Source organism: Carettochelys insculpta, chromosome 23, assembly GCF_033958435.1.
Source record: "Carettochelys insculpta isolate YL-2023 chromosome 23, ASM3395843v1, whole genome shotgun sequence".
In the NCBI taxonomy this organism is placed as follows: domain Eukaryota; kingdom Metazoa; phylum Chordata; order Testudines; family Carettochelyidae; genus Carettochelys; species Carettochelys insculpta.
Window position 1 is genome coordinate 13,650,567 of NC_134159.1, and position 23,208 is coordinate 13,673,774.

Genomic DNA, 23,208 nt, shown 5'->3' on the forward strand with positions numbered 1-23,208 from the left:
ACGCTGTCAGGTCTCCACCAAGCCAGGGGAGGAGCATCGTAAGGGCAGCTCATAAAGCCCCCCGAGCTGGGTCTCAGAACCTACCTTCTTCTTCAGGGTCATGGCACTGCGGAGGTGAATGGCCAGCTGGCGAATGTAAATGAAGGCATGCTGGTAGGAGACCTGAGTGTCCAGGGCGTACATCTCCGTCAGGGTGCGTTGCATGAAGTTGATCATGGGCAGGACGTTGGGGGAGGTGAACCTGGAGTTCTTCACATAGGCGATGTACATTTGCTGCAGGAGAGGGCAAGGCATGAACTAGAGTAAGGATGAAAATCCTGGCAGGGAAGGTGCGCCCGCCAGCAGCCCCCAGCCAAAACCTCGGCACAGCCTGGCTTCCAGCACATCAGTGCTGGAGATGGGGGCCAGCCTGGGAGGTCTGGAGGTTGAAGCTACCCTCTGCTTAGAAATGCCACAGGCAGAGCAAGTCTCCCCCTGCTGCCCCAGCTAGCAATCCGCATGCCTGACCTGTGCAGATCAGAGGAGCGCTCACCAACGTTCCCTCAATAATTTTTCCCATCCATGTGCAGAATAAATTTTGTTATGTGCACCGAGGCATGCGCTGATGTGCACCACCAGGCACCAGCAGAAGCCCAGGCCGCCTGCTATGAGCGCTCTGCAAATCAGCGGGGCGGCATTAGAATCTCTGCAGGTCGGCTGCCCAAGCACTCGGCATGCAGGGAACCCTGGCGTTTGCAACTAGCTCTCCCCACCACAAACACGCGACGCTGGTGGTGAGGGCGCTTGGGGCAATGCGGACACCCAGCTCAAACGAAACTTGCTTTGCTCAGCTGGATGGTGGCCTCGTGACCCTCACACACCACTGCTCTGGGCACAGCATTTTCCATGCCAGTCACAGCCCCTGCTCAGTCTCTGTATCGCTGCCCACACCCCAGAACACGTGCACACTGACATGCCTGCTTGCCATCTAGACAGAGCAGCAGCACAGCACCAGCACACCGAGGCCAATCGTGACCTAACAGACAGTGCACTGGGCTGGGACTCAGGACCTCCAGCTTCAATTCACTGCTCCGCCACTGACCTCCAGGGTGGCCACAGGCAAGGCACTTTGCCTCACAGTGCCTCAGTTTTCCATTTGCAAACAGAGATAACGAGTCTGGCCTCCTTTGCAGTCCCACTGAGATCTGTTCACCGGTCTGAGCAAACCCCGCCATTACCTTGAGCACGGGGTTCAGGTACAGTTCCTTTTTATGGCGGCAGATCTTGTTCAGGACCAGGAAGGCCAGCACTCTCACGGTCTCTTCGCCTGTGCTCCACAGGCGGATGGCTTGCTGAAGAAGAAAGGAAGATGAAAGGCCCGGGTGAGCAAAAGCACACGATCCCACCCCAGCAGAAAGGCGACTGCGCCCCCTCGCCCTTCATGAAAAAGGGTCAGAGAGGAAGGGCAGCTCATGCTGCAGGAGGGAGCACGGCGCTGGCGGCTGCCCCATCCCCACAGCCTGGCCAGGGGGAGCCTCCACATTAAAGGCCAAGATTAGCGTTTGCAAACATACCTGTCTGCTACAGCTAACGGCAGCGGGTGCATGCCCTCAGCAAAGTCAAGCCCACTTTAGGCACCTACTTTCTAAGGCAGGGGTCATCAACCCCTGGCACAGATGCCAAGAGCAGCAGGCGAGCCGGTTTTCATTGGCATGCAAGGCAGGAGCTCAGCCCGGCCCCTCCTCCCCCACGCAGCCAGGAGCTTGCTCAAAGCCAGGCCAGCTGTGAATTAACAAAAGCCCAGCTAATGCTACCAACCACCACCTACACGGCAAAGCTCTGCACCTTCATTTATTTGTTCATGAAGCTGTTGTAAGTAGGACTGTTGGTGACATGAAAAAGTATCACCAGCACTGGGACCGCGCAGAGGTCAAAGGGTCAAATTTCAGCGCTGCCTGTGAAAGGTTGCTGACCTCCTTCTAAGGGTACGTCTACACAGTCAGGGTCAATCTTCCAGGGTCCAGTTTCACACGCCTAGTGGGGATGTGCGAAATCAAACTATCGGGGTCAACAGTTGACTCCTGTACTCCTTAATCTCCCAAGGAGCATGGGAGGTCAACAGGAGAAACTCTCCCTCAGTGAGGACGGCCACGTAAGTGCATCATAGATAAGTCGATTCCAGCTACGCAATAGCAGTACCTACAACTGCATATCTACAATCAACTTTAAGGTCTAGTGTAGACCAAGCCTAAATTTAACTCAACTTCCTGGGCTTTTCCTAAGAAGGTGCCTTGACCAAACCAGGTTTGTCACCTCTAGCTAGGAGCTGCTCTCTGCGTCTGCCGACCCCATCACATGTGCATCACAGCAGATGCGGGGCACACCCAACACTCCAGGCAGAGTCAGCCTAACCAACGTTCCTGCAGGTCGAACACTCTACAAACTCTTCTCAATACCCTCCCTGGGAGAACAACCCGCCCTGGCTTTAAAGAACTATCAATGCCAGTACAGGGAAATCAACAGCTGCACTGAAGACTCTCCATCCCACAGAGAGTTCACAAATAATATTTGCAAAGATACAACTGCGGATCTTCACCACGAATGTGAGGAGTGTGCTCTTGTATGGATGCGGGACCTGGTGCATTAAAATAGCCTTCAAATCACAAGCTACAGCCGTTCATAAACAGACGCCCTGAGGTACCTCCTTTGCATCAACTGGCAAGACTTGGTCACAAACGAGGAGCTTTGGAGCAGAGCAGGACAAGAACCAATTGACATTGAAATCAAGAGAAGAAAGTGGGGATGGCTCGGCCACACGCTCAGAAAAACATCATCCAGCATCATCCAGCAAGCTCTCACATGGAACACGCAAGGAAAACGCAAAAGAGGAAGACCTTGGACAATATGGAGTAGTTCTATTGAGACTGAAGGACAACAACTGGGGTACTCCTGGAGCCAGCTAGAAGGGCTGTCCCAAGACAGAGTGAAGTGGAGGAGACTTGTAGATGACCTGTGCTCCACTCGGAGTACAAGTAGTAGTGGTAGTACCTGCCCAAGACACGACAAAGGGGCTCACAAGACAGGGCTCTGCTGTCCCACCTCAGATCACTGCCTTATCAAGGTCCAGTACTGAGCGGCAGAAGGCGACTAGAAACACCAGATCAGAATGCAACATCCCTGGAGTCAATTTCTGTCTCTGCCACAGGCCTTCCTGTGAGATATGGGGCAAGTCATTTAATCTTAGGGCCTACACTCCCCAGCAGTAAAAATGAAATTGGTGATCTGTTGAGTCTATTCAGCTGCAAGCTCTTGGGGACAGAGACTTTCTCTTACTCAGCATCTGGTGCCATGGGGCTGCGCTCAGAATTAAGGCCTCTAGGAACTGCTAGAACACACATAACTCTAAGTATCCCACCTCTCCCAGCCACTCAGCACAGCAAAAATACCCTGAAGCACCTGGTCAGCTGCAAAGAGTCGAAAATTCCTCTCTGATGCCAGTTAGAGGCCTCAAAAGAACTGATGCAAATTACCCTTATCTCCACCTGCAGCACCATGGATGCTCCCAGCCATTCTGGTCCCCCTCTCTGTTCACCTGCCGCACTGTCAGGCATCCCTGATTTAGCACTCCCGTGGCCCTCTTCCCCACACCCCGCTCCTCCTCCCGCTTTGTCTCTCTCGAGCGTGCATTAGCTGTGATTAAGTCACTGCACAAATACTCCACCCCCGACCCTCCAGAGGAAAATGCTATCACACACGCACAGACACCCCACGGGTAGCAATTACTCTCAACATGATTAGGAAAACACCTTCCCCGTAACATCACCACGTCTCTCCGCAACGGGTACCGCTCCCGCATGATGTGCCCCTGGGATTCGTGGCCTTGTGCAGGCGGATCCAAGCCCCTGCTGAACTTGGTGCAAGGGTGATGGGCTGACACCCTTGATGGTAACAGAATGATGATAACAGATGATGATAACAGAAGCACAGCCCAGGAAAGCAACTGGGATCAGAGCTCAGGGCCCTAGATGCTGTTCTAACCCCAAAGATCCAATACCATGCGAGGTGCACATGGCGCGATGTTCCTGCTGAGTGTTGCCATCCACGTGTGGAATAAATTTTGTCACATGCACTGAAGCACATGCAAATGTGCACCAGCAAGACAAACACAAAATCTAGCTCCGAGCACTCTGCTAATCCACTGAGAGGCACCGGAATCTCTCCTGATTGGCCACACAAGCACTCAGGGAACAGGAAACGCAGCCACGGAGGTCTCACTTCCCTCTCCCAGGCCTAAATCAAGCTTCCGTTATCTTGCGCCTTACCTTGAGCAGCATGCGGCACTGCTTGGGGAATGCCAAGAAATAAGGCACTATGGCGTTCACGTGGTGAAGGACGGCAGCACCCACAGAAGCTTCGGTTAGACACGACAGGAGCTACGGGGGGAAGGCAAAACGAAACCTTGGTCACTCCTGTGCTTCCCACTCAATTCCTCCAGGACCCACTAGAGCATGGTTTCCCAAACTGGCGGGCTTGAAGAAATTCCAGGAGGGGTGCGAGGCAACCCAGCCCCCCTCCCCCACATTCTTTTCCCCCACTCCAAGAAAGAGCAGGTCCTTTTTTCCAGCTCCCAGCCCCTGCCTTTTTATCTGGGCAACCTGGCACAGCTGCTATAAAAAGCAGGCAGCCGGCAAAGACCCACATGCAGCTGGAAGACCCGGGTGGAGCTAGCTGTCTCCTGCAAAAGTGGGTGAGTGAGTGTGGGTTGGGGGAGGAGGGGAAGGAGTAGGAGGATGGGGTTAGATGGGGGGCTGGGGATGCCTGGTTTTCGGGGAGGGAAGGAGTAGGGCAGGCAACTCATGGCTCAGGCTGGCGGGTGGGCAGATGGCTGGCCCCAGTAGCACAAGGCTCGGGTAGCTGGCCCTGGCAGCGTGGGGCTTGGTCGGCTTGGGCAGGCGGCTCTGGCAGCATAGGGCTCGGGCAGGCAGGCGGGTAGCGCAGGCAGCTCTGGCAGCTGTCCAGCTGGGGCTGCACCAGGCACCCACAAGGGGCCAAGAAAAACTATCTGTGCTTATTTTTAACTTTAAATAACGTTTTTATATCAATTTGTGTGTTTATTTTAAATTACAAATTGAATTTTTTGTTAATGATGATATGAATGATAATGATGAATGATGGTAAAGAAGCAGTTGCGGGCTGGAAGGTTTCTCGAAAATCAAAAAGGGGGGACTGATGCCGAAAAGTTAGGGAACCCCTTCACTAGACCCTCATGTTTCCCCGATGCCCAGAGGTGCACAGCCTCAGCCATGGTTTGGGTGTACAGTTTACCATCCGCCAAGCCAAAGAACTCCCGAGCAAAGCCAGGACCAGCACAGTGCTAAACTCACTGGATAGTGACCTGGCTCCCAGGGTCTCCCTGCACTTGGTAAATGAGCCTTAGGGAAGGTACAACACTATCCCCAACAGGGCAGGGGTGGGACGGGATTGGCTGTGAGCCCCGCTAAGAACGCCTTAGCCTCCAGGAGCCTGAGAACAGCCAACATGGTTGGGCCGTTTCCCCAGCAGGCTGCTGGAAGGAAGCAGAGGCACCAGCAAGTCATTGAGGGGTGAATTCCGCCTCAGTAGAAACCTAATAAGCAGGTCTCTTACTGTGCGGCCGGCCCTTCAGGGAACCTGGGCCTAGCCTGGCTTGTGACGCATCAGCGGCCTCCCAGCAGAAATTGGCCAAAGGATTACAAAGGCCAGGCAGTTCTGGGCTGAAGGGGGAGAGCTGCAAGAGGCACGTGGCTCCTGTGGCAGGCCGTGGAGCAGCAGGGAAAAGAGAGGCGGAGACTTCTGAGTCCCTGCAGAAGGTCCTGGGTCAGGGAACAAGCTAGTTTATACGTGGGACTTAAGCTGAATGGTTTTATGATGTCTGCAGGATGCGCTGTGCCCTGAAAGAAAGGCCTGACAACTGCAGGCCCAGTGCCCTTCCTGAGCTGGGGAGACAGGCCAGAATCTTACAGACTCCTTAATGGCTTCCAGGATGGGGGCTCAGAGAACACACAGACCACAGCTTAGCATCTTTGGGAAGGGCAGGTTCAGCCCCCACCAGGCCAAAACCCAAGCAGCGGGTTTGATCAGCTCCTGCTCCAATTCTCACCCCGAATCCCACCGCTGACAGAAGAGGCAACGCGCCCCCACCTTTATCCCTGCTCTACGGGGTGCAAGACTGAACACAACGCTGGGGGTGGGGGTAGCTAGAGTCGGCACTTGTCTACACGACCCCTTCAGGATCAATCTTCCGGAGGTCAGTTTCACACACCTGGCACAGACATGTGAGATCGAACTGTCTGGGGCTGGCGGATGACCGCTGTACTCCTCGATATCGCAAGGACTAAGGGAAATCGACAAGAGTCACTCTGCCATCAACCTCCCTCCGTTTGGACAGCCAGATGAGTCAACTGAAGATAAATCGATTCTAGCTATGCAACTGTCATAGCTAGAATTGTGTATCTGCAATTGACTTACCTGCCTTGTATAGGCCAGGTCTCTCATACAGCAACAGGGGAGAGTGAAACATGTGCATAAATCCAGGAGTAGGGTTATAAAACCAATGTAATGTTGGTGCTCAGGAGCAGGCAGAGTACTGCAAATACTTCTAATGGTCTAGACTTCAAGTTGCCCTGGAGACATAGGACAGAAAGGGACCTCGAGAGGTGATTTAGTTGAGTTCCCTGTTCTCAAGGCAGGTCTATGTAATAACTAGAGCAATGATTCCCACCCTGGGATCCGCGGACCCCGGTGGTCTACCGGGGCATTGCAGGGGGTCCCAGGGGAAAAAAAAAATGAGCATAGAAAATAAAATTGGCTTTGAGGAGGGTCTGTGAAGGGGGACGGGGTGGACAATTGGGGGTCCACACTAGTGAACAGGTTAGGAACCACTGGGGTAGACCATCTCTGGCAGGCCATTTTCTAACCTGCTCTAAAACATCTCCAGTGACAGAGATCTCTCAACCTCACTAGGCAGTCAATTCCAGTGCCTAACTCCATGGAAAGTAAGGAAGTTTCTTCCGATGTTCAACCTCAGCTCTGCTGCAATTTAACTCAGATGCTTCATGTCTTACAAGTTTAAAACATCTTCATAATACCAATAATAGCTCCCTCCTATTCAGAGCTTTTCATCATGGCTGTCTAAGTGTGTCGACACACCAAAGTTATTTTGGAATAACGGCCACTAATTTTGCAAGCATCTACAGAGCAAAACTGCTATTTTGAAATAATTCTGAATTCTGCAAACCTCATTCTCCCAGGAATAGCGCCTATTTTGAAACAGATCATTCAGAATAGGGGCTGTTCTGAAATAAGCCATTGTGCTTCCAGGGGTTTTAATCTGAAATAGGGTCTACTGTGTGTGGACGCTCTATTTCGAAACAGCTGAGCACTATTTCAATATGCATTTTGTGCGTAGACGCACTATTCGAAATAAGCTATTTGGAACATCTCTTATGGAACAACTTATTCCAAAATAATGTTGCTGTGTAGACATAGCCTAAGGGAAGTAAGTATAATTATATAATTATCCCCAGTTTATCGATGCCTTTCACAGTTCTACGGAAATCTTTAGCCTACTCGTGCCCCTTAATTATCAGCCCTTGTGAGGAAAAGGGCTTGCTGCTCAAGTCAGCCTTTCTGCTGAATCATTTTGCTGACTTATGCACTAGATGGGGGCAGCACTTTCACTTTGTTTCCCTGCTTTCCTTTCCCCCCAAATCCCTACCGCTGCCTTGGAGACCAAACTGCTCTTTCTCGAAGTCCAACTCTCTCCATGTGGGGTTGGATGATGAAACCGCCTGTTGGCTTCCCTAAGTTTGTTCCAACAACATTGATGTAGGAAGAGAGGAACTTGGCTTTATAAACCCACTTCGATCATCCCTAGAAAACTAGACGTCTGCAGATGGGATCTTCTTAGGAAGCTGCAGCAGAATTCTACTTGGTGACGTCAGCATATGGCACTGGACAAACCTAACCCCATCACAGGTTTCACTGCAGGAAAGGGAGCACCAGCCACAAGTTGAAACTCCCAAATTTAGCCTTCCCTCATCTGGCAATATTACAGATCTTCCAGAACCAGACAGTCCCGGGGCGAGGGGGAGGAGGAGCCAGCCAGACCAGTGGCAGGAGCCCAGAGTAGGGCTGCCACAGCTGGTCTGGCAGAAAGGAGCGGGGACGGAGGGCAACAACAGCCACCACCAGAGAGCTGCAATGAGAGACCCTAGCTTGGTGTGATGCTGGCCAGGCTGGAAGCCCCTGGCCTGGGAGCAGCAGCTCATTGCCAGGGCTGGGTGGGAAGCTGGGGAGGGGCAGGAAGCTGCCCCTGGGGAAGCTGCAGCTCGGGAGGGGTGGCTGAGGTGTCTGTGGGGGGTGGGAGTCAGGGAGCCGCAGGTGACAGCGGGGAGTCCAGAACAGGGGCTGGAATGCCGGCAGGGGGCAGCATTGACCACTCAGGTCCCAAGGGTGCTGGACCAGGGAGTTTGAACCTGTATGAAGTCAACAATGCACTGGTGCTGGGAGGCAGGAGCAGGCCCAACACCTGACACGATTTTAACCTGATGAGATTCTGAGATGAGCAGCAGGGACCTTAAAACAGCAGCAACTGGCTCCCAAAAGGAAGCTGGGTTTGTAAGATTAGAGGAATTTACGCTGTGGGCAGCCTGCTTTGTGAGCTGGCTTGCTGGCCTTTAGGTGGCTCCATGCATCCAGCTAGCTCCCTTGATCCTGGACACATGACCCCAAAAGACAAACTTGCTTCCCAAGAGAAACCCAGCATCCTCGCTGCAGCTCGTTACCTGGATGGTGCAACTCAGATACATCTTGATGTCCAGTCTCAGCTTGGCCCAGAGTGGGCTGGATGAGGGCAGCACCAACCTAGGACCCAACAGGAGAGAACACAGGTTGTGTGCATGTGTCGCGTATCATTCAGAGCTCCAAGTGACAATGAGTCATTGCGCTATGGAAACTCCCAGGAAAGCAGCATTTTCCTCCTGCTGAGGCGAGGGGGCGTCAAAGTGTTACAATCTCATTCTAAAAGGAGCTAGGCTTTGTCATGCAGAGGGTGCCCCAGCACGTTACTCCGATGCAGCGGAGGAAGCTCCCCAGCAGCCCTCTCCATCTGGCTAACAGCCCCGAGGCTGACACAGAGCGGGGGCGTCTGGCATGCAGCATGCCTGGGGGCCAGGGCTTAAAAATAGGAGCAATTTCTCTGGTGAAGTGGCTGGATTTACACTGCTTCTTATGTAAGGTTGGGGTGGCCTCCCCAGCATGGGGATCTCACTCGTGCGAGTCGTGAGCTCACGCCCCCATCGACTGAACTGCAGGGCTGAGCATCTGTCAGGCAAAACCACCCAGGACATCCACTACTCTTTGTTCCAGGAAGGAGGAAAGGGGGAGGCTATTCTCTGCAGTCAGCGCTGTCATGTTATCTCAGACCAACGGCACCAGGAGCGGAGACTTACGCTTCGTCCCCAACAGGGAATTCAGAGTTGAGCTCACCCCCACACCTCCCATCCCATCTACTACCCAAGCGAAAAAGGAACACTAACAATAACTGCATTCAAACCTGCCAGGATGCCAAAGCGCTTTTCACAATTACCATGATTCGCAGGCTCTTACTTAAGTGCAACCACCCCTGGGGTGGAACACACCTGCTGTATAAACACAAGATTTTAGGGGAGAAAGAGGAAAAAAAATTGTAGGTAGCTGAAACCACAGGGCTTCTAGAAAATGACAAACGCACACAGCCTAGAACCGAAGGGTCCAACACGCTAGCCATGTTCTCCTCCTAGGCCTGTGGGGTCCACCCAATTCTGAAGCCGTAGCCATGTTATTTTGAAAATCTATTTATTGTTCAAGCCAACAAGCCACAGATTGGCCAGTTGAGTGTGGTTAGCTGGCTTGAACCATAAGCAGATTTTCAGAATAGTGTGACTACTACTTCAGCACTGGCTGGACACCACAGGCCTAGAAGGAGAACACAGCCAGGCCAGAGGGCCTAACGTCTTGCAGACAGAGCTTGGCTCTTACTTCCAGCACCTCTGTGCTTACCCAGCATCCTGTGGCACTGGTCCAGCATGACTTCGGTGCTAAGACTGATACCTATCGAGCCTCCAGCAGCCCCGAATGACCCCCTGGTGGTCACCCATCCAAGTGCTGTCCCAACCCATCCCTGTCGATCTTGGATCAGGATGAGCTTCCAGCCCAAGGTCGCTGGGCAGCTAGCCAGAATTCCACAGAACAAAACAGAGCCCATGAGTCACAAGTTCCTCCGTCGCCAGTGAAGGCTTGAGTCAGATGACAGCAGGAAGGAATGCAAAACAGAACTTCTGCACTGACGCCCACATGAAGGAACAAGGGATTCACTGTGCCCCCCATCAGCCCAGTTGCCCACTGCTGTTCCCTAAACCCACCCACAAACCAACACGCACCAGGCCAAGCCGGGGAGTTGCTGCTCTCAACCTACCCCACCTGGGGCCTAGCACACTGGCAGCAGTGAACATCGAAAGCAGCTGGCTGATTTGCGACCAAGTCACAGCTCCAGGGCAAGCCGGTCAGTTACAAACCATTTTTCCCTTCATCCTGAATAAAATCTCACCTGCTTTGGCATTCCCCAGAGCAGGAGGAAAAGCTTCACATGGGACACCCCTATGCTGTGCCCCGCTTCACAAGGTCCAAGACACGAGGATAAGAAGCCCATAAGCACGGACAAATGGTTTTTCCAGGACCCCAGGGGGTGCGCCTGCACTAGGAACTAACTTCCAAGTTAGGCACTCCTTCGAAGTAGCCAGCAGAGACTCTATACGCATTTTCCCTCACTTTGAAGTAGGGAGCCCAGCTTCAAAGTCCTTACTCCATTCCTGGGAATGGGGTAGCGTCCTACTTCGAAGTTTAACTTCAAAGTAGGGTGTGTGTAGACGCTCAACTTCAGAAGTTATTTTTGTAGTTTAGACACAGCCATGAAGAGCTGCCTCTCTGCCAGGTCTTCCACTTTTTTCTCCAGGTCTCAGCACTGGGAAAGGCCCAGGTGACATTTATCTGCAGGGCGACAGCCACACAACTTACTTTGATTTGTCCTTCGTCACCTTCACCTGAAGCAGTTTCTGCAGGAGGCTGAAGAGATCCCGAATGCAGAAGGACACCAGTGCGTTGAACACTGAACCAAAAAAGAACAAGTCAGAAAAATCCTTACAACTGGTTTCCCAGTCGCATCCTGGTCCACTTGCTAACTTCCAACAGAGCTCACCCCAACGAGTGCAAAACAGGACATGCACCAGACAGGTTTGGGGGGCTTTCACAAGGTCCCACAAATCATTCTCTGCTTTCTCTTTCTCCACCCACTCCACAAGAAGCACAAGAGCTTATTTCAAAATAGCCCCTATTCCGAACAATCGGTTTCAAAATAAGCGCTATTCCGAACAATCTGTTTCAAAATAGGCGCTATTCCTCGGCGAATGAGGTTCACAGACTTCAAAATTATTTCAAAACAGCAGTTTTACTCTGTAGACGTTTGCAGAGTTAGTGGCCATTATTCCAAAATAACTTTGCTGTGTAGACACACTTAGACAACTTATGGCGAAAAGCTCTAGATAAGAGAGAGCTATTATTGGTATTATGAAGATGTTTTAAACTTGTAAGGCAAGAAACAGCCAGCTCAAATTGCAGCAAAGTTTAGACTGAACATCGGAAGAAACCCTGTCCTAAAAAGCAAGAATATTGAGACTGCAAATGCTCTGGACAGAGACCTCCACGCACATGATGCTCTTTGCTCTGTGTTGGCACAGCGTCTAGCACACTGGGCTTTTGGTTCACAATTGGACCGCTTGGCACTACTGCGATGCAAAGAATAATAGGAGTCAAGAAACCAGGAATTCTGGTTTTCTGTTGTTTTTTAGAGCAACGCCGTCGGACAGCATCTCATTACTGTGCGACTTATTGCAACAGACAACAAAAGGTTTGTGTCAAATGGCAGATCCTCTTGAGCTACTGGATGCGCAATGCACATACCCTCGAACTGTGGCATCCACCACACTAGCCACTGGCCACATGTGGAATGGAATGTGTCTATGGAATGGAAAGACACATTCAATCGCTTCTGAAATTCAGCAGTGATCCAGGGCTGGCTCTAAGCAGGGTATTAAGCAGCTTTTCCAACAACAACAGTGCTCCTAAAAATAAACATATGCAGCAGGGACAGATGCACGCAGACTGGGGCTGTTCTTTCATTCCTCAAATAAGTATTAGTGCAGCAAGGGAAGAATCAGTGGCTGACTTTAAGTCCCAATTTTACGTGGGACATGATCACCTCAGAAGCACACGGGGGTGTTCAATGAGAGCACCTTTGCCGACACCCCTCCCTGATATTTCAGATCTGCCCGAACAACAGTACAGACTGAACTTCTCTCATCGGCAAACTCCGTAAGCTGGCATGATTTTATTTATCATATTCACTCATCATGGCTGTGGCCAAGTTTCACACGATTCCAAAAAGTTTGTTTCCTGCCACCAGTCCTGGCTCTCAGATCTCTGGGTGGTTATTCGGCTGTAATTTACCCCCCAAAATGTCTTCTCAGAGCCCAGTAAGCAGTGGAAGGGTTTATAATATGTTAGACAATATTGACCTCCTGTGGTCCGGCAACCTCTCTCATCTGGCTCCAGTTAGACCTCGAGGGCGCCGGAGTAGGGAGGTTCAGGACCCCCTTCCAGAATGGGCTCTATACAAGCTGGGACCATCCCCGTGTCACTCCTTCGTGACCTGGAGGAGTTGTGCTGTTAAACTAAAAGCTACAAGACATGAAGATGAAGGGATGATTTTCATTTCTGATAATTTTATTTTCTCCTTTTATCCAGATGGGCCTGGAATTGTCCATCCACCCGTGTGTCAGGCCCTCATTCCATGTCTCCCCCTGTGAAATAAGTCTCGGCAGCCTCTAGCCTGAACAAAAACTCTCACCGGCACTGTCAGTGACTTTGAATTTGCTGTGGTCAGCCCCTCCGTCATCTCCTTTGGTAGTAGCCACAGATGCTTTAAAAGCCTGTGTGATCTCGTGGAAGAGCCGAGGGGTTAGCTGCTTCTAGAGGGGAGGAAAAAATAAATGTTAGCACTCCAGGGTGGGACAAACAGAGACAGCTCTGTTTCCTCATTAATAATCGCCTCTCGCTACACACTTGTCAGCAATCTCAGTGCTCTGCAGAAGGAGGGAAGAATGAGTATCCCCTTTATACAGATGGGGAAACTGAGGCACGGAGGGGGACGTGGCTCACCACATTACATGCTATTAAAAAAGTCCACAGGATGTGCAGGAGGCAGAGCGCCTAGGAAGAAACCTGGGGTGTCAAAAACAAGAAAGCAACTTCACTCCTCCTGTGACCTCATGTGAATCCCTTGAATCTCACTGGGCTCTAAATTCAGCTTCTGTTTGTGAGCTGTGAACCCCTGTTCACACCAGGAACCGTGCAGGCTTGATCATTCTCCAGCATCACAGCAAGGCCAAGCCGGATGCCTCATCCATATGATATGCCAGTGATGGGCAGCCAAGGCTAGGGAGTGGTGCTCCTTTGCCTCAGCAGGCCACAGGATTGAGATCCATCCTGTGTACTAACCATGACCCAACAAATAAGATTAAATACATTAATATGCGGAACATTTCAACACAATAGAAATGTTCTGCTCATTCCTCTATTCATAGAACCATCATCAACGTCGAATAATAAAAAGAAACATTTAGGATCACTTTAGGTACGGCGGTGATGGACAAGCTGCAGCCCATTAGGGCTCCACCCACGGCCACACACCCTGCCTGTCCCCTCTCCCCACACACCATAGCACAGAAGCTCTGCGCTTACCTACTCCTCCCACCTCCCAGCACTCTCAGAGCACAGCTGATGCCTGCGCTGTTCCCCTACCCCCCAGAGCTTGAATGCCGCCATCAGCTGAGGATGGGCGTTCAAACAGAGCGTGAATCAGCTGATTCGTGGCACTGTGAAAATGCTGGGAGGAAGGGGGAGGAGGAGGTGAGTCCAGGGTGACAGTGAGCAAGAGGCACGGGGGGAAGGGAGCAGAGAGGGGGCAGCCCACCTCTCCATTACACAGTGAGCAGAACAGCCTTGCTCCGGGCGATCGCTCTGTTCTGCTGGTCCATGTAGTTTTCCAGGGTGAAAGATGCTGCTGAGGTGGATAAACACCAGCTTTGCTCTCTCACACCAGAAGCATACAGCTGTACCCTGCTGGTTCGTACCTCACTACAAGAGACCACCAGCCTCTCCGGAGCATAGGCTCCAACCGCCCTTCTAGGCCAGACGACCTGAAAACACAAGGGCTATGTCTACACTAGCACCCTCTTCGAAAGGGGGATGCTAATGAGACACTTTGGGATATGCTAATGAGGCACCTCCAGGGATATGCACAGCCTGATTAGCATAATAGGGGCCGCAGCACTTCGAAAGTGCCACCGTCGGTCGTGCACAGCTCATCGAAAGGACCCTGCATGCTTCGAAATCCCCTTATTCCTACAAAGACGAGCCGCGCGCGATTGAAAGCGGCACTTTCGAAGTGCCACAGCCACCATTATGCTAATGTGGTGCTGCATATTCATGAAAGGGCCTCCTTAGCATACCCCAAAGTGTCTCATTCGCATCCCCCTTTTGAAGAGGGGGACTAATGTAGACATAGCCAAGTAGACCAGGGCTCCAGATTTCTCAGGATTTTGCAGCCACCGCGTGGGGGAGAAAAACTACCTCAGCGGGGAGGGCGTTATGCTATTCAGTAGATGCTCAGAGGCAGAGAGAAGCCTGTCCTAAAACCATGGCCTCCATGGGTAGCTCTACCCACTGCAGCTGGGAACAACCACTGCAGCCCTGAACATCAGCTCAAGCTAGCACGCCAAAGAAAGCAGTGTGGACACAGGGAGGCAGGCAGCATGGACAAGCCACCTGGGTACAGAGCCAGTCCTGAATATCCCCAGACCAGGCTTGGGCCCTGTATTTTTTTTTTTTTTAAATAATTGGAGATACACATCTCCTAGAGCTGGAAGGGGCCTCCAGAGGACATCAAGTCCGGTCCTCTGCCCTCTTGGCAGGACCAAGCACCATCCCTGACACTTATTTGCCCCAATCCCCAAATGGCCTCCTCAAGGATTGAACTCACACCCCTGGGTTTAGCAGGCCAATGCTCAAACCACTGAGCTACCCCTCCCCCCTCAAATTCCCTAAACTCAGGCAAACAGGGAACGAGGCAGCAGGAGGGAGAGAGGACAGTCAACAATACAGTCAAGCAGTTACTAAGGGCTCATCGACGTGCAATAATTGCCCTGCACTAACTCTGCCGGGCAGCTGAAGGAGTACAAGCGCCCTGCCTGGCCCTTGGTTATATCGGCACCCAGGTGCCTATGGGAAGGGAATCAGCAATGCTGATATAACAGTATCTGCACTGGGGGCTGTGCCAAGGTAACTACTGCAGTGCAAAAGGACATAGCCAAACTGTACAAAGCCCATGTGGTGAGCGGGCCTGAGGAGAACAAAGCCTGTGCTTTGAACAAGCAGCGACAGGAGCCAAGCACGGGCCAAGAGGCAGCAAGGCGCAGATATGACATCTGCCTCGCGAGTCCACCCTCCTCCCCAGCGCATGTCAAGAACCATCTCCCTGGCACCTAGCATTAAGGTGGTTTTAGAAAGCAAAGGTCTCAGCGCTATGCCTGGGCCTTTCAGCCAGGCCTGAACCCTGAGGCCCAGTCCCAGGCCAGCCCAAATTCTCCCCCTTACTGCTTGCAGGGCCCATCTCACCTCCGCAGCCTGTTTCCACTGGTCCACCATCTTCAAGGTGACGGTGACGAAGGCAACTCTCTTCCGTTTGACCGTTTCCTCTTCCTCGTCGTCGTCGTCATCGCTCGCTTCCTACAACGATGAGAGATGTCCCCTGCGGTGACGCTGGGTTTGCAGATCAGTCTCCACTGCCCCTGCCCACCACTATCATAGCCCCTGGGAAAGGAAAACCAGCCAAGCGGCTAGGGCAGCTGACACAGGATCAGGCCACCCCATCCTTTGGGCCTGCTGTAGCTGTGACAATGCACCTCAGCAACGTGGGCGCAGGCTGCAGTGACAGAAGGGTATTTCTGCCCCTGTCGGAACACGGCCTTTCCAGAACCTTGCTGCATCCACAGCAGGTGTTAGGTGTGGGAAAAGTCCACGCCCTCGAACGCCATAGCTTCATCACCCTAAGTTGTAAGGATCACCCAGGCCTCAGAGACAGTGAGAAGAAAGTCCTTTTTGACCACAAACAGACATGAACCCCACAAGAGCTTCCAACCTTACAGACATATGTGAGACAGGATAACAGGGCAAACATCACAGTGTGCAGAAATGTACAGCACCTAGCACTGTGGAGTCCTGGGGCACGACAAGGGCTCTGAAGAGCTACAGTAATACAAATAATAATCATAGGAACAAGGGAGCTGCCCGGAGAGATTTGGAGGGGACTAAGGATGGGAAGCAGGAGACTCTTCCAAGAGTGTGGGAGAGAAAGTCCAGGGGACATGCAACAAGAGAACCACTGCCAGACGTCGGTGTCTCCATGCAGAATACCCTTCCACATCACCAAGATGTTGCAAAGCTCTGGGTGGGGTGATGGGCTGCTAGAAAGGCTAAATTATTATTATTTATTTCAAACCACAACCGCTTTCGAGGCCACCAGCCCTAACTGCCTACGGGCCTTTGGGGAGGCAGTTCTGTACCATCACACGCCAGAAATGAGTTCCGCCCTTGCACCGAAACTCACAAACAACAGTTATGCCATGAAGGTAACCTATGAAAGGTGCTTAGGACACTCCTCGATCCTCCAGGAGGAGCCAGTACCTCCAGTGTTTCTGGCAGCATGTGCACTCCCTGCTCCTCCTCCTCGGAGCTGTCCGAGTCATCAAAATTCAGCAGGGAACGGTCGTTGTCTTGCAAGAACTTGTAGAATTCAGGATCTCGCTCCTTTAGCCGGGAGAGCTGGTCTTTATGCTCGGATGCCTTACCTTTCTTCACTCTCCTGACGGAGGAGGAATCAGAGGCATTAAGACCAGGTTATTTATTCAGCACAGTAGGCACACGACGAGGTGTACAAGTAACCCAACTTAAGCTGTTCAGAAAAATCCTGACTCTAAAACGCACATGCTTAAATGCTGTACAAAATGGAGCTGGCTTCCCTGACTTGGAACCACCTTGCATAGGGTGCTGGGACTCTTTCATTGCCTGCTTTGGGAGAAAACCCATTGGATTTGATTAAAAAAAGCTTTCATTCACATTTCTGCTGACATCCTTTGTTCAGGAAGGCCCTGCCTAATTACACAGGGAAGGACATGAAGTTGTCTTAAGAATATACAAGGGAACACACATCCCTTTGCAAACATGGCAAAGGCGCAAGCCAAAAGATCATGTCACCTTACAAACCACCGTTAAAACTATTTTAAAAAAGTTGTCTTGGGGAAAACAAACTGTGAAATGTTGACATTTAAAAACAACTTAAAACACTAAATTGCAACAACATTTCAGTGCAAAGTTAGTACAACAATCTGACCTTAACTGCCTCTATCTCTACAACACTCCTAAGGACTTCCAGAATGCCAGTGATAACAGCCAAAAATCCATGCCAGATTTTCCCACCCAGTTTGAAGGCCCATTAATTCTACAACAGTTGCCCCCAGCCCAGTTAATAAAGTCCTGTTTATGCTATGAACCTGTGCCTCTCAACCAGACTACCACCCTGGACATATGGCCTTAGTTAAGGGATGGCTTTAAAATATGGGTAGATCCTGTCCACGTTATAGCTAAAACAAACAAACAAAAATTAGGCAGACCAGATAAGGGGTTATAGTTGTTGGAACCATGTCTTGATTCCATTACTGATGTAGCTCAGACAGACACAAAGAACAGCCTTTCAGCCTGGATTAAACAAAGCTCTGTGTAGCCTGGGTCAGAGGGTTTTGGGCCACAATGATTTCAGCTTTTCCACTTGTCTGCTGGGTGTGTCTGGGTAAGTCACTACACTTCTCTGTGCCTCGGTTTCCCAATCCGTACAATAGGGATAAGGCTACACGCCTCTTCTGTAAAATACTTTGCAATCTACCACCAGAAAAAAAAAAAAAAACCTACATGAGCTAGATATTATTTCCACTTTGTGGACAAAGCAACCATATTTCATGCCTTTTTAAGAGCACTTGCTTAGAACTGAAAAACGTAGGATGGGTCAGTGGAATGACAGAATCTACAAGGTGAAGAACTTTTCACATTTCCCCAATCCACAAGGAGCCAGACTTACACTTCTGCTGATTTAACTTGGAGCAGCTTCTTCGTTGTCTTCTTCCCATCTGCCTGGCCATTCTGGCTTTGTTTCCCATTAGCAACCTTTTCCACCAGCTCTGAAGTCTCCTCTTCTGAGTCATCATCAACTTCTGACTCAAATCCGGAGGTTAAAAATTCATCAACGCTCAACTCTGCCAGTTTTCTAGTTCCAGAGGGAAAAGAGTCATAAGGTGGAAGTGTGAGAAAGGGAAGAGTCTTCAAGATTTTAAATTAAACATATTTGATGCTTATATCACACAATGCTCCCAGCCACCCCGCAACCAACCAAGAACACATGCTCAAGTATGATCAGAAGTATTTACTAAAGAAACTTAGTAGTTCATGTAATGTCTCAACAGTAGAGACGTTAACAGTTAACTGGTAAGCGATGTTCTCTGAAAGATGAGCCACCCAGGAGAGATTCAGGTGCCACCCTGCTGATTAGCAGAGTACCCCCAGCCAGCAGCATGTGTTTCTACTGGTTGTGCACATCCAGACACACATTAGTGTACATAAAATTTATTCCACCTGTGGATGTAAAAAATCAGAAGGAACATTGCTGGTAAGCCTGACCCTGAATGGATGAGACTTACCGGTTACAGTTAACCAATGAGGGCTGAAGCAGCCATGGTCTGTGGCAGCTCTGGGAATGCCTCCTCCACCCCCAGTTTTAAGCGGATACTCATTAAACTTAATGCTTAACTGGTTAACTAATAAACAGGATCTTATACCCCTACTCAGCAGCACCTCAAATTTTACTAGGGAAGTGGTTCCATGGGCTTCACTTGGATTATTCATAAGGGATGCAAAAATGTGGCCCAAAAAAAGGTACAGCCCCTTTAATATAAGATGTGTTTTTCTGATCAGTAGCAGAGCACATATTCCCAATATGGCATTTTTTGTAATGAAACTACCATACAGCAATTACTTCTGACTGTCCTTATTCCCATCGGCACAAGTTACACCCAAAACACAGTGCTTTGCAGCCCAAGAATCCTTTCCAAGGCACTTACACCACTGACCAGGCTACCTGCTTTCTGTTCAGTAGCTTGCCAGGAGCTCTTTCATTTAAACATAAAAACCCTTCCCAAGTTTTATTTCAACCGGCTCAAGGAATGAACAGCCTTTTGATTTACTAACTAGTTTATAATCCAAAGACTCAAAAGCAAACTCTTCAACAAAAGTGAACTGCTGCAGGAGTCTCTGCCTGCTTACCAAACATCCTTCCTGAGGATGAGAAAGAATAAATAACTTTCTAACCGCTGCTAACTTTCCAGGAGACACCATCACCTTAAGACATTTCAGTCTGAAGAGACACAAGCATGTACAAATGGAAAGTTCCAAACACTATGTGCGTTCTGCTCACAGCACTATGGAGCCCTGATCTGTGATTGGTACCCCAAGTGCCTATTATGGAAAAGTTTTATCAATCAAATGTTTAAAACAAACTGAAAGCAAAGGCAAGTTTAAAAGTATAGTGGATCCAGGGGTCAAGAGTGGGTGAAAGAGAAAAAGAACAAGCAAAGTTCAAAAGCAAGAGGTATAACCCACCATGTCCCGGAGGTAGGTGTGGGGATTTTAAAAACTAAATCCATAATTGTCCTTGTGGGCATCACCCATAAAGCAAAACAGAGTCTTAGTGTTCATAACAGGAGTGGGGTGTGAAATTTCCTAAGGGGGCCACAGCATGTTCAGCTGCTGTTTCTCAGGCTCATCCATCTCATCACAAACGTTGAAATATTTTTTCTGTTTTTATGTACACGTGTTCACTTTTATATATGTATTAATAAAGCTTTTACGTGCTATGTACTTATATTCTTACATGTAACCAAAGGTGGTTTTTCCCGCCCCCATATGAATATAACCAAAATTTCCATCAGTTTGGATTACGTTAGAAAGGTGGGGAGGACGGGGGTGGGGGGAGCTGCCATTTGCAGAGATAAAAAAGCAGGGCCTGACATGAAAGTCTGCTCACCTCTGCTCTACAATATTTTTTACACAAGGCCAGAGTGCAACACTCACAAAAGGGGCCCCCACTTCCAAGCTCTCAGCCCTGAGATGAATAAAACCTACTAAACACATGGCACCATTCACCCCAAACACCTTCCTAGCACATACTGAAACCACCCCTGGATCCGGCTCTGATCACCCCCCAACTGCAGGGACGGTCCCCATCGGGTTTCCGGCTTTGCAAGTGGACCCTCGTGCGTCCTCATCCAGCACTCTGACCCTGGACACCCCTTCCCTTGCCCGGAGCACAGCCAGGAAATAGGTTTGCAAAGATCTCTCTGCCCCTCCCCCAGTAAAGCCCCTTCCCGGTCTCCTCTGTACTGCTTAACATGACAACGGGGGGAGGGGCTCTCCCCTGTCTCTCCCCCAGGAGATCCCTGGCTCCTGCATTGTGCAGACTCCCTTGGGGTTAGAGCATATCGAGAGTAGTCCCCCCCCCACACACACACACTGGCGGGTGCTAGCCCACGGGGGGGCGAGCAAGAATATTTTGTCCCCCCCCCCAGCTGCTGGGGCCCCAAATAATAGCGTAGGTTGCTCATGCAGCAAAGCCAGCGCACGCTGCAGCCTTCGCGCACGTGCCAGCAACCCCTGGGCCCCGCGCCTGCAGCTGAGCGGGCCCGCCCGCGCCCCCCTTACCTCCTGCCTCCAGCCGCCATGGCGCAGCAACGTGCGGCCCGGCGCTCGGCCTCTCCCACAATGCAGCGGCCGAAGGGGGAGGCCCCCAGCAAGCCGGCTGGATTGATTCCTTGGTTCTTGACTGCGGGTGTGCAGAGTCCTGAGGCGGCAGGGCGGATGTCGATAGCTGCGGTGGCGGGCTTGGCAGACACTGATCTAGGACAGTTTAGGGCCTCAGGCTATGAGGGAGCCTCTACATAGAAAAAAATGCTAAATTTTAGTTGCATCCTGCTGTGGACATATACAAATAGAAAACCTATTGGATATTGAATCGTACATATCCAAATAGAAAACCTATTGATATTTTTATTTTCATTGTCTTTTCTGTTAGAATACTACACGTTTATGGTAATGCTATGGGGCCTCTTATCTAGGGCCTCAGCAAGTGTTAGTACACCCCAGCTCACTCTGTGTTAATGGGCATACACGGAGTGGCGGGAGTGCCATCAGAAACATCAGAAGGCCCACACTGCATCAGATCAATGCTCCATCTAGCCTAGGGTTTTGCCTGCTGGGAGTAGCCTTGAGATCAGAAGCTTTGGGGGAATAAACAGAGTCGGGATTTTTTTTTCAGTGATCCATCCTCTGTCCATCCCCAGCTTCTAGGAGCCAGCCCAGGTCTTCACTAGGCAATTAAAGTCAGTAGAATGTCAGGGGTGTGAAAAATCCACACCCCCCAGACAGGTAAAGTGACTCAATCCCTATGTCTACACTGCAGGGCTTTTCAGAAATAACTTATTTCGGTGTTCTATTATTGAAATAAGTTAAATGCCCTGTTTTCCAGAAAAGCAAGCTTTGCAGTGTGGATGCAAGGGTTTTTTCTGCCAAAAACAAACAAACAAACAAACAAACAAACAAAAAACCTCAGTGTAGATAAGCCTTTTATGTTAACAGTGCTGTGCCGACAGAAAGCCTTCTCCAGTTAGTACAGCTACCGCCTCTAACAGAGATGGAGCACCTGCTCTGATGGGAGAGGCTCTCCTGGTGGCATAGTAAGTCTTCACTACCGCAGCATTTTAAGCATTGACCTGCCCTTAGAGGCTACGGACTCCCAGAGCATGGGGTTACCACCTTGACCTCCTGGGTTACGAGCCACTGATGGACCTCTCCTCCACCGAACAAGCACAGACTGAAACTGGAGATATGCTTGCTTTTTGAGCACTGAATCTCTCTACTAACAAAGAGACAGTCATTTCAGTATTAAATAACAAACACCAGACCTTTGCTTTTTACATTTGTACATTGCTTTGTAAAGACACCAACTGACAGAGCTCTCGGCCAGATTTGTGAGAGAGACAAAAGATTTAGGGTATGTGGGTGTGCAACCTGAGGAACTTTAAAGGAGCCTGATTTTCCAAAAGTGCTGAAAACCAGACCCATTGGAAGAGTTTAACTAACTAATTAACTAACTACTTACAAAAAGGTTGCCTGAAATCTTTATTATCTATAGAATTCTGTGATGTCTCTGGGTATCAGTCGCTAGATCTGTGCAAAGAGATCTGTTCTGCATAGGTTCTTAGATGCTGGGCAACTTTCAGTAACATGTGGTTCCTTCTCTCTCATACGCACTACCAAGGGGAAGAATTGTGTGTGCAGGGGAGTGTTTTGTTAGGGAGGAAGGTGAGTTTTTAAAATGTGCTCTGAACAAAGATGTTTCAAGACTGAATGTTTAGACTTTAATGCCAAATTGCTGTCTCGTGTTTTCTACAATGCATATAGTTTAATTGAACTCACACAACCCCTAGTTTACAAGGCCAATGCGCTAACCATTACATTACATTATGAACAACAAGGACAACATGATGAGGGATTCATCATGCATCTGATGAAGTGGGTCTTTGCCCACGAAAGCTTATGCTTCAAAATATCTGTTAGTCTATAAGGTGCTACAGGACTTCTTGTTGTTCTCGAAGCTACAGACTAACACGGCTACCTCTTTGATCCGTATTACATTATGATTATATTACATTATGGTAATCTGGGAAGGGGTGGTGCATTTTGAGAGGTCCCACTGCAGTGCAGATGAGGAGAGGCAGAGAAGAAGAAAAGATCATCTAAGATTGCTCTGCCCCCCTGCAGCAGCTACCACCACCTGCCCCTTTTCTGATAAGATCCGTGGCTCCAGAATCTGGTTGATCAGCCGTCAACAGACTCACAAATAGGAGGGTGACATGAAGACATCCAACTTGTTAT

At 50.2% G+C, this 23,208-nt stretch overlaps 1 protein-coding gene across 1 annotated transcript in view; it reads right to left on the reverse strand.

Moving 5' to 3' along the window:
• The window catches only part of NOC2L (NOC2 like nucleolar associated transcriptional repressor), a 96,346-nt gene extending 75,332 nt beyond the window's left edge, over positions 1 to 21,014 (reverse strand). The window contains exons 1-10 of the mRNA XM_074975993.1: positions 20,977 to 21,014; positions 18,305 to 18,490; positions 16,858 to 17,035; positions 15,790 to 15,900; positions 12,962 to 13,082; positions 11,074 to 11,164; positions 8,805 to 8,883; positions 4,302 to 4,412; positions 1,218 to 1,331; positions 85 to 273 (exon numbers count right to left, since the gene is read on the reverse strand). Of these exons, the coding sequence (XP_074832094.1) occupies positions 85 to 273; positions 1,218 to 1,331; positions 4,302 to 4,412; positions 8,805 to 8,883; positions 11,074 to 11,164; positions 12,962 to 13,082; positions 15,790 to 15,900; positions 16,858 to 17,035; positions 18,305 to 18,490; positions 20,977 to 20,996 (1,200 nt within the window). The 5' untranslated portion in view covers positions 20,997 to 21,014. The remainder of the gene's footprint in view (positions 1 to 84; positions 274 to 1,217; positions 1,332 to 4,301; positions 4,413 to 8,804; positions 8,884 to 11,073; positions 11,165 to 12,961; positions 13,083 to 15,789; positions 15,901 to 16,857; positions 17,036 to 18,304; positions 18,491 to 20,976) is intronic.
• Positions 21,015 to 23,208: the final 2,194 nt, after the last annotated feature.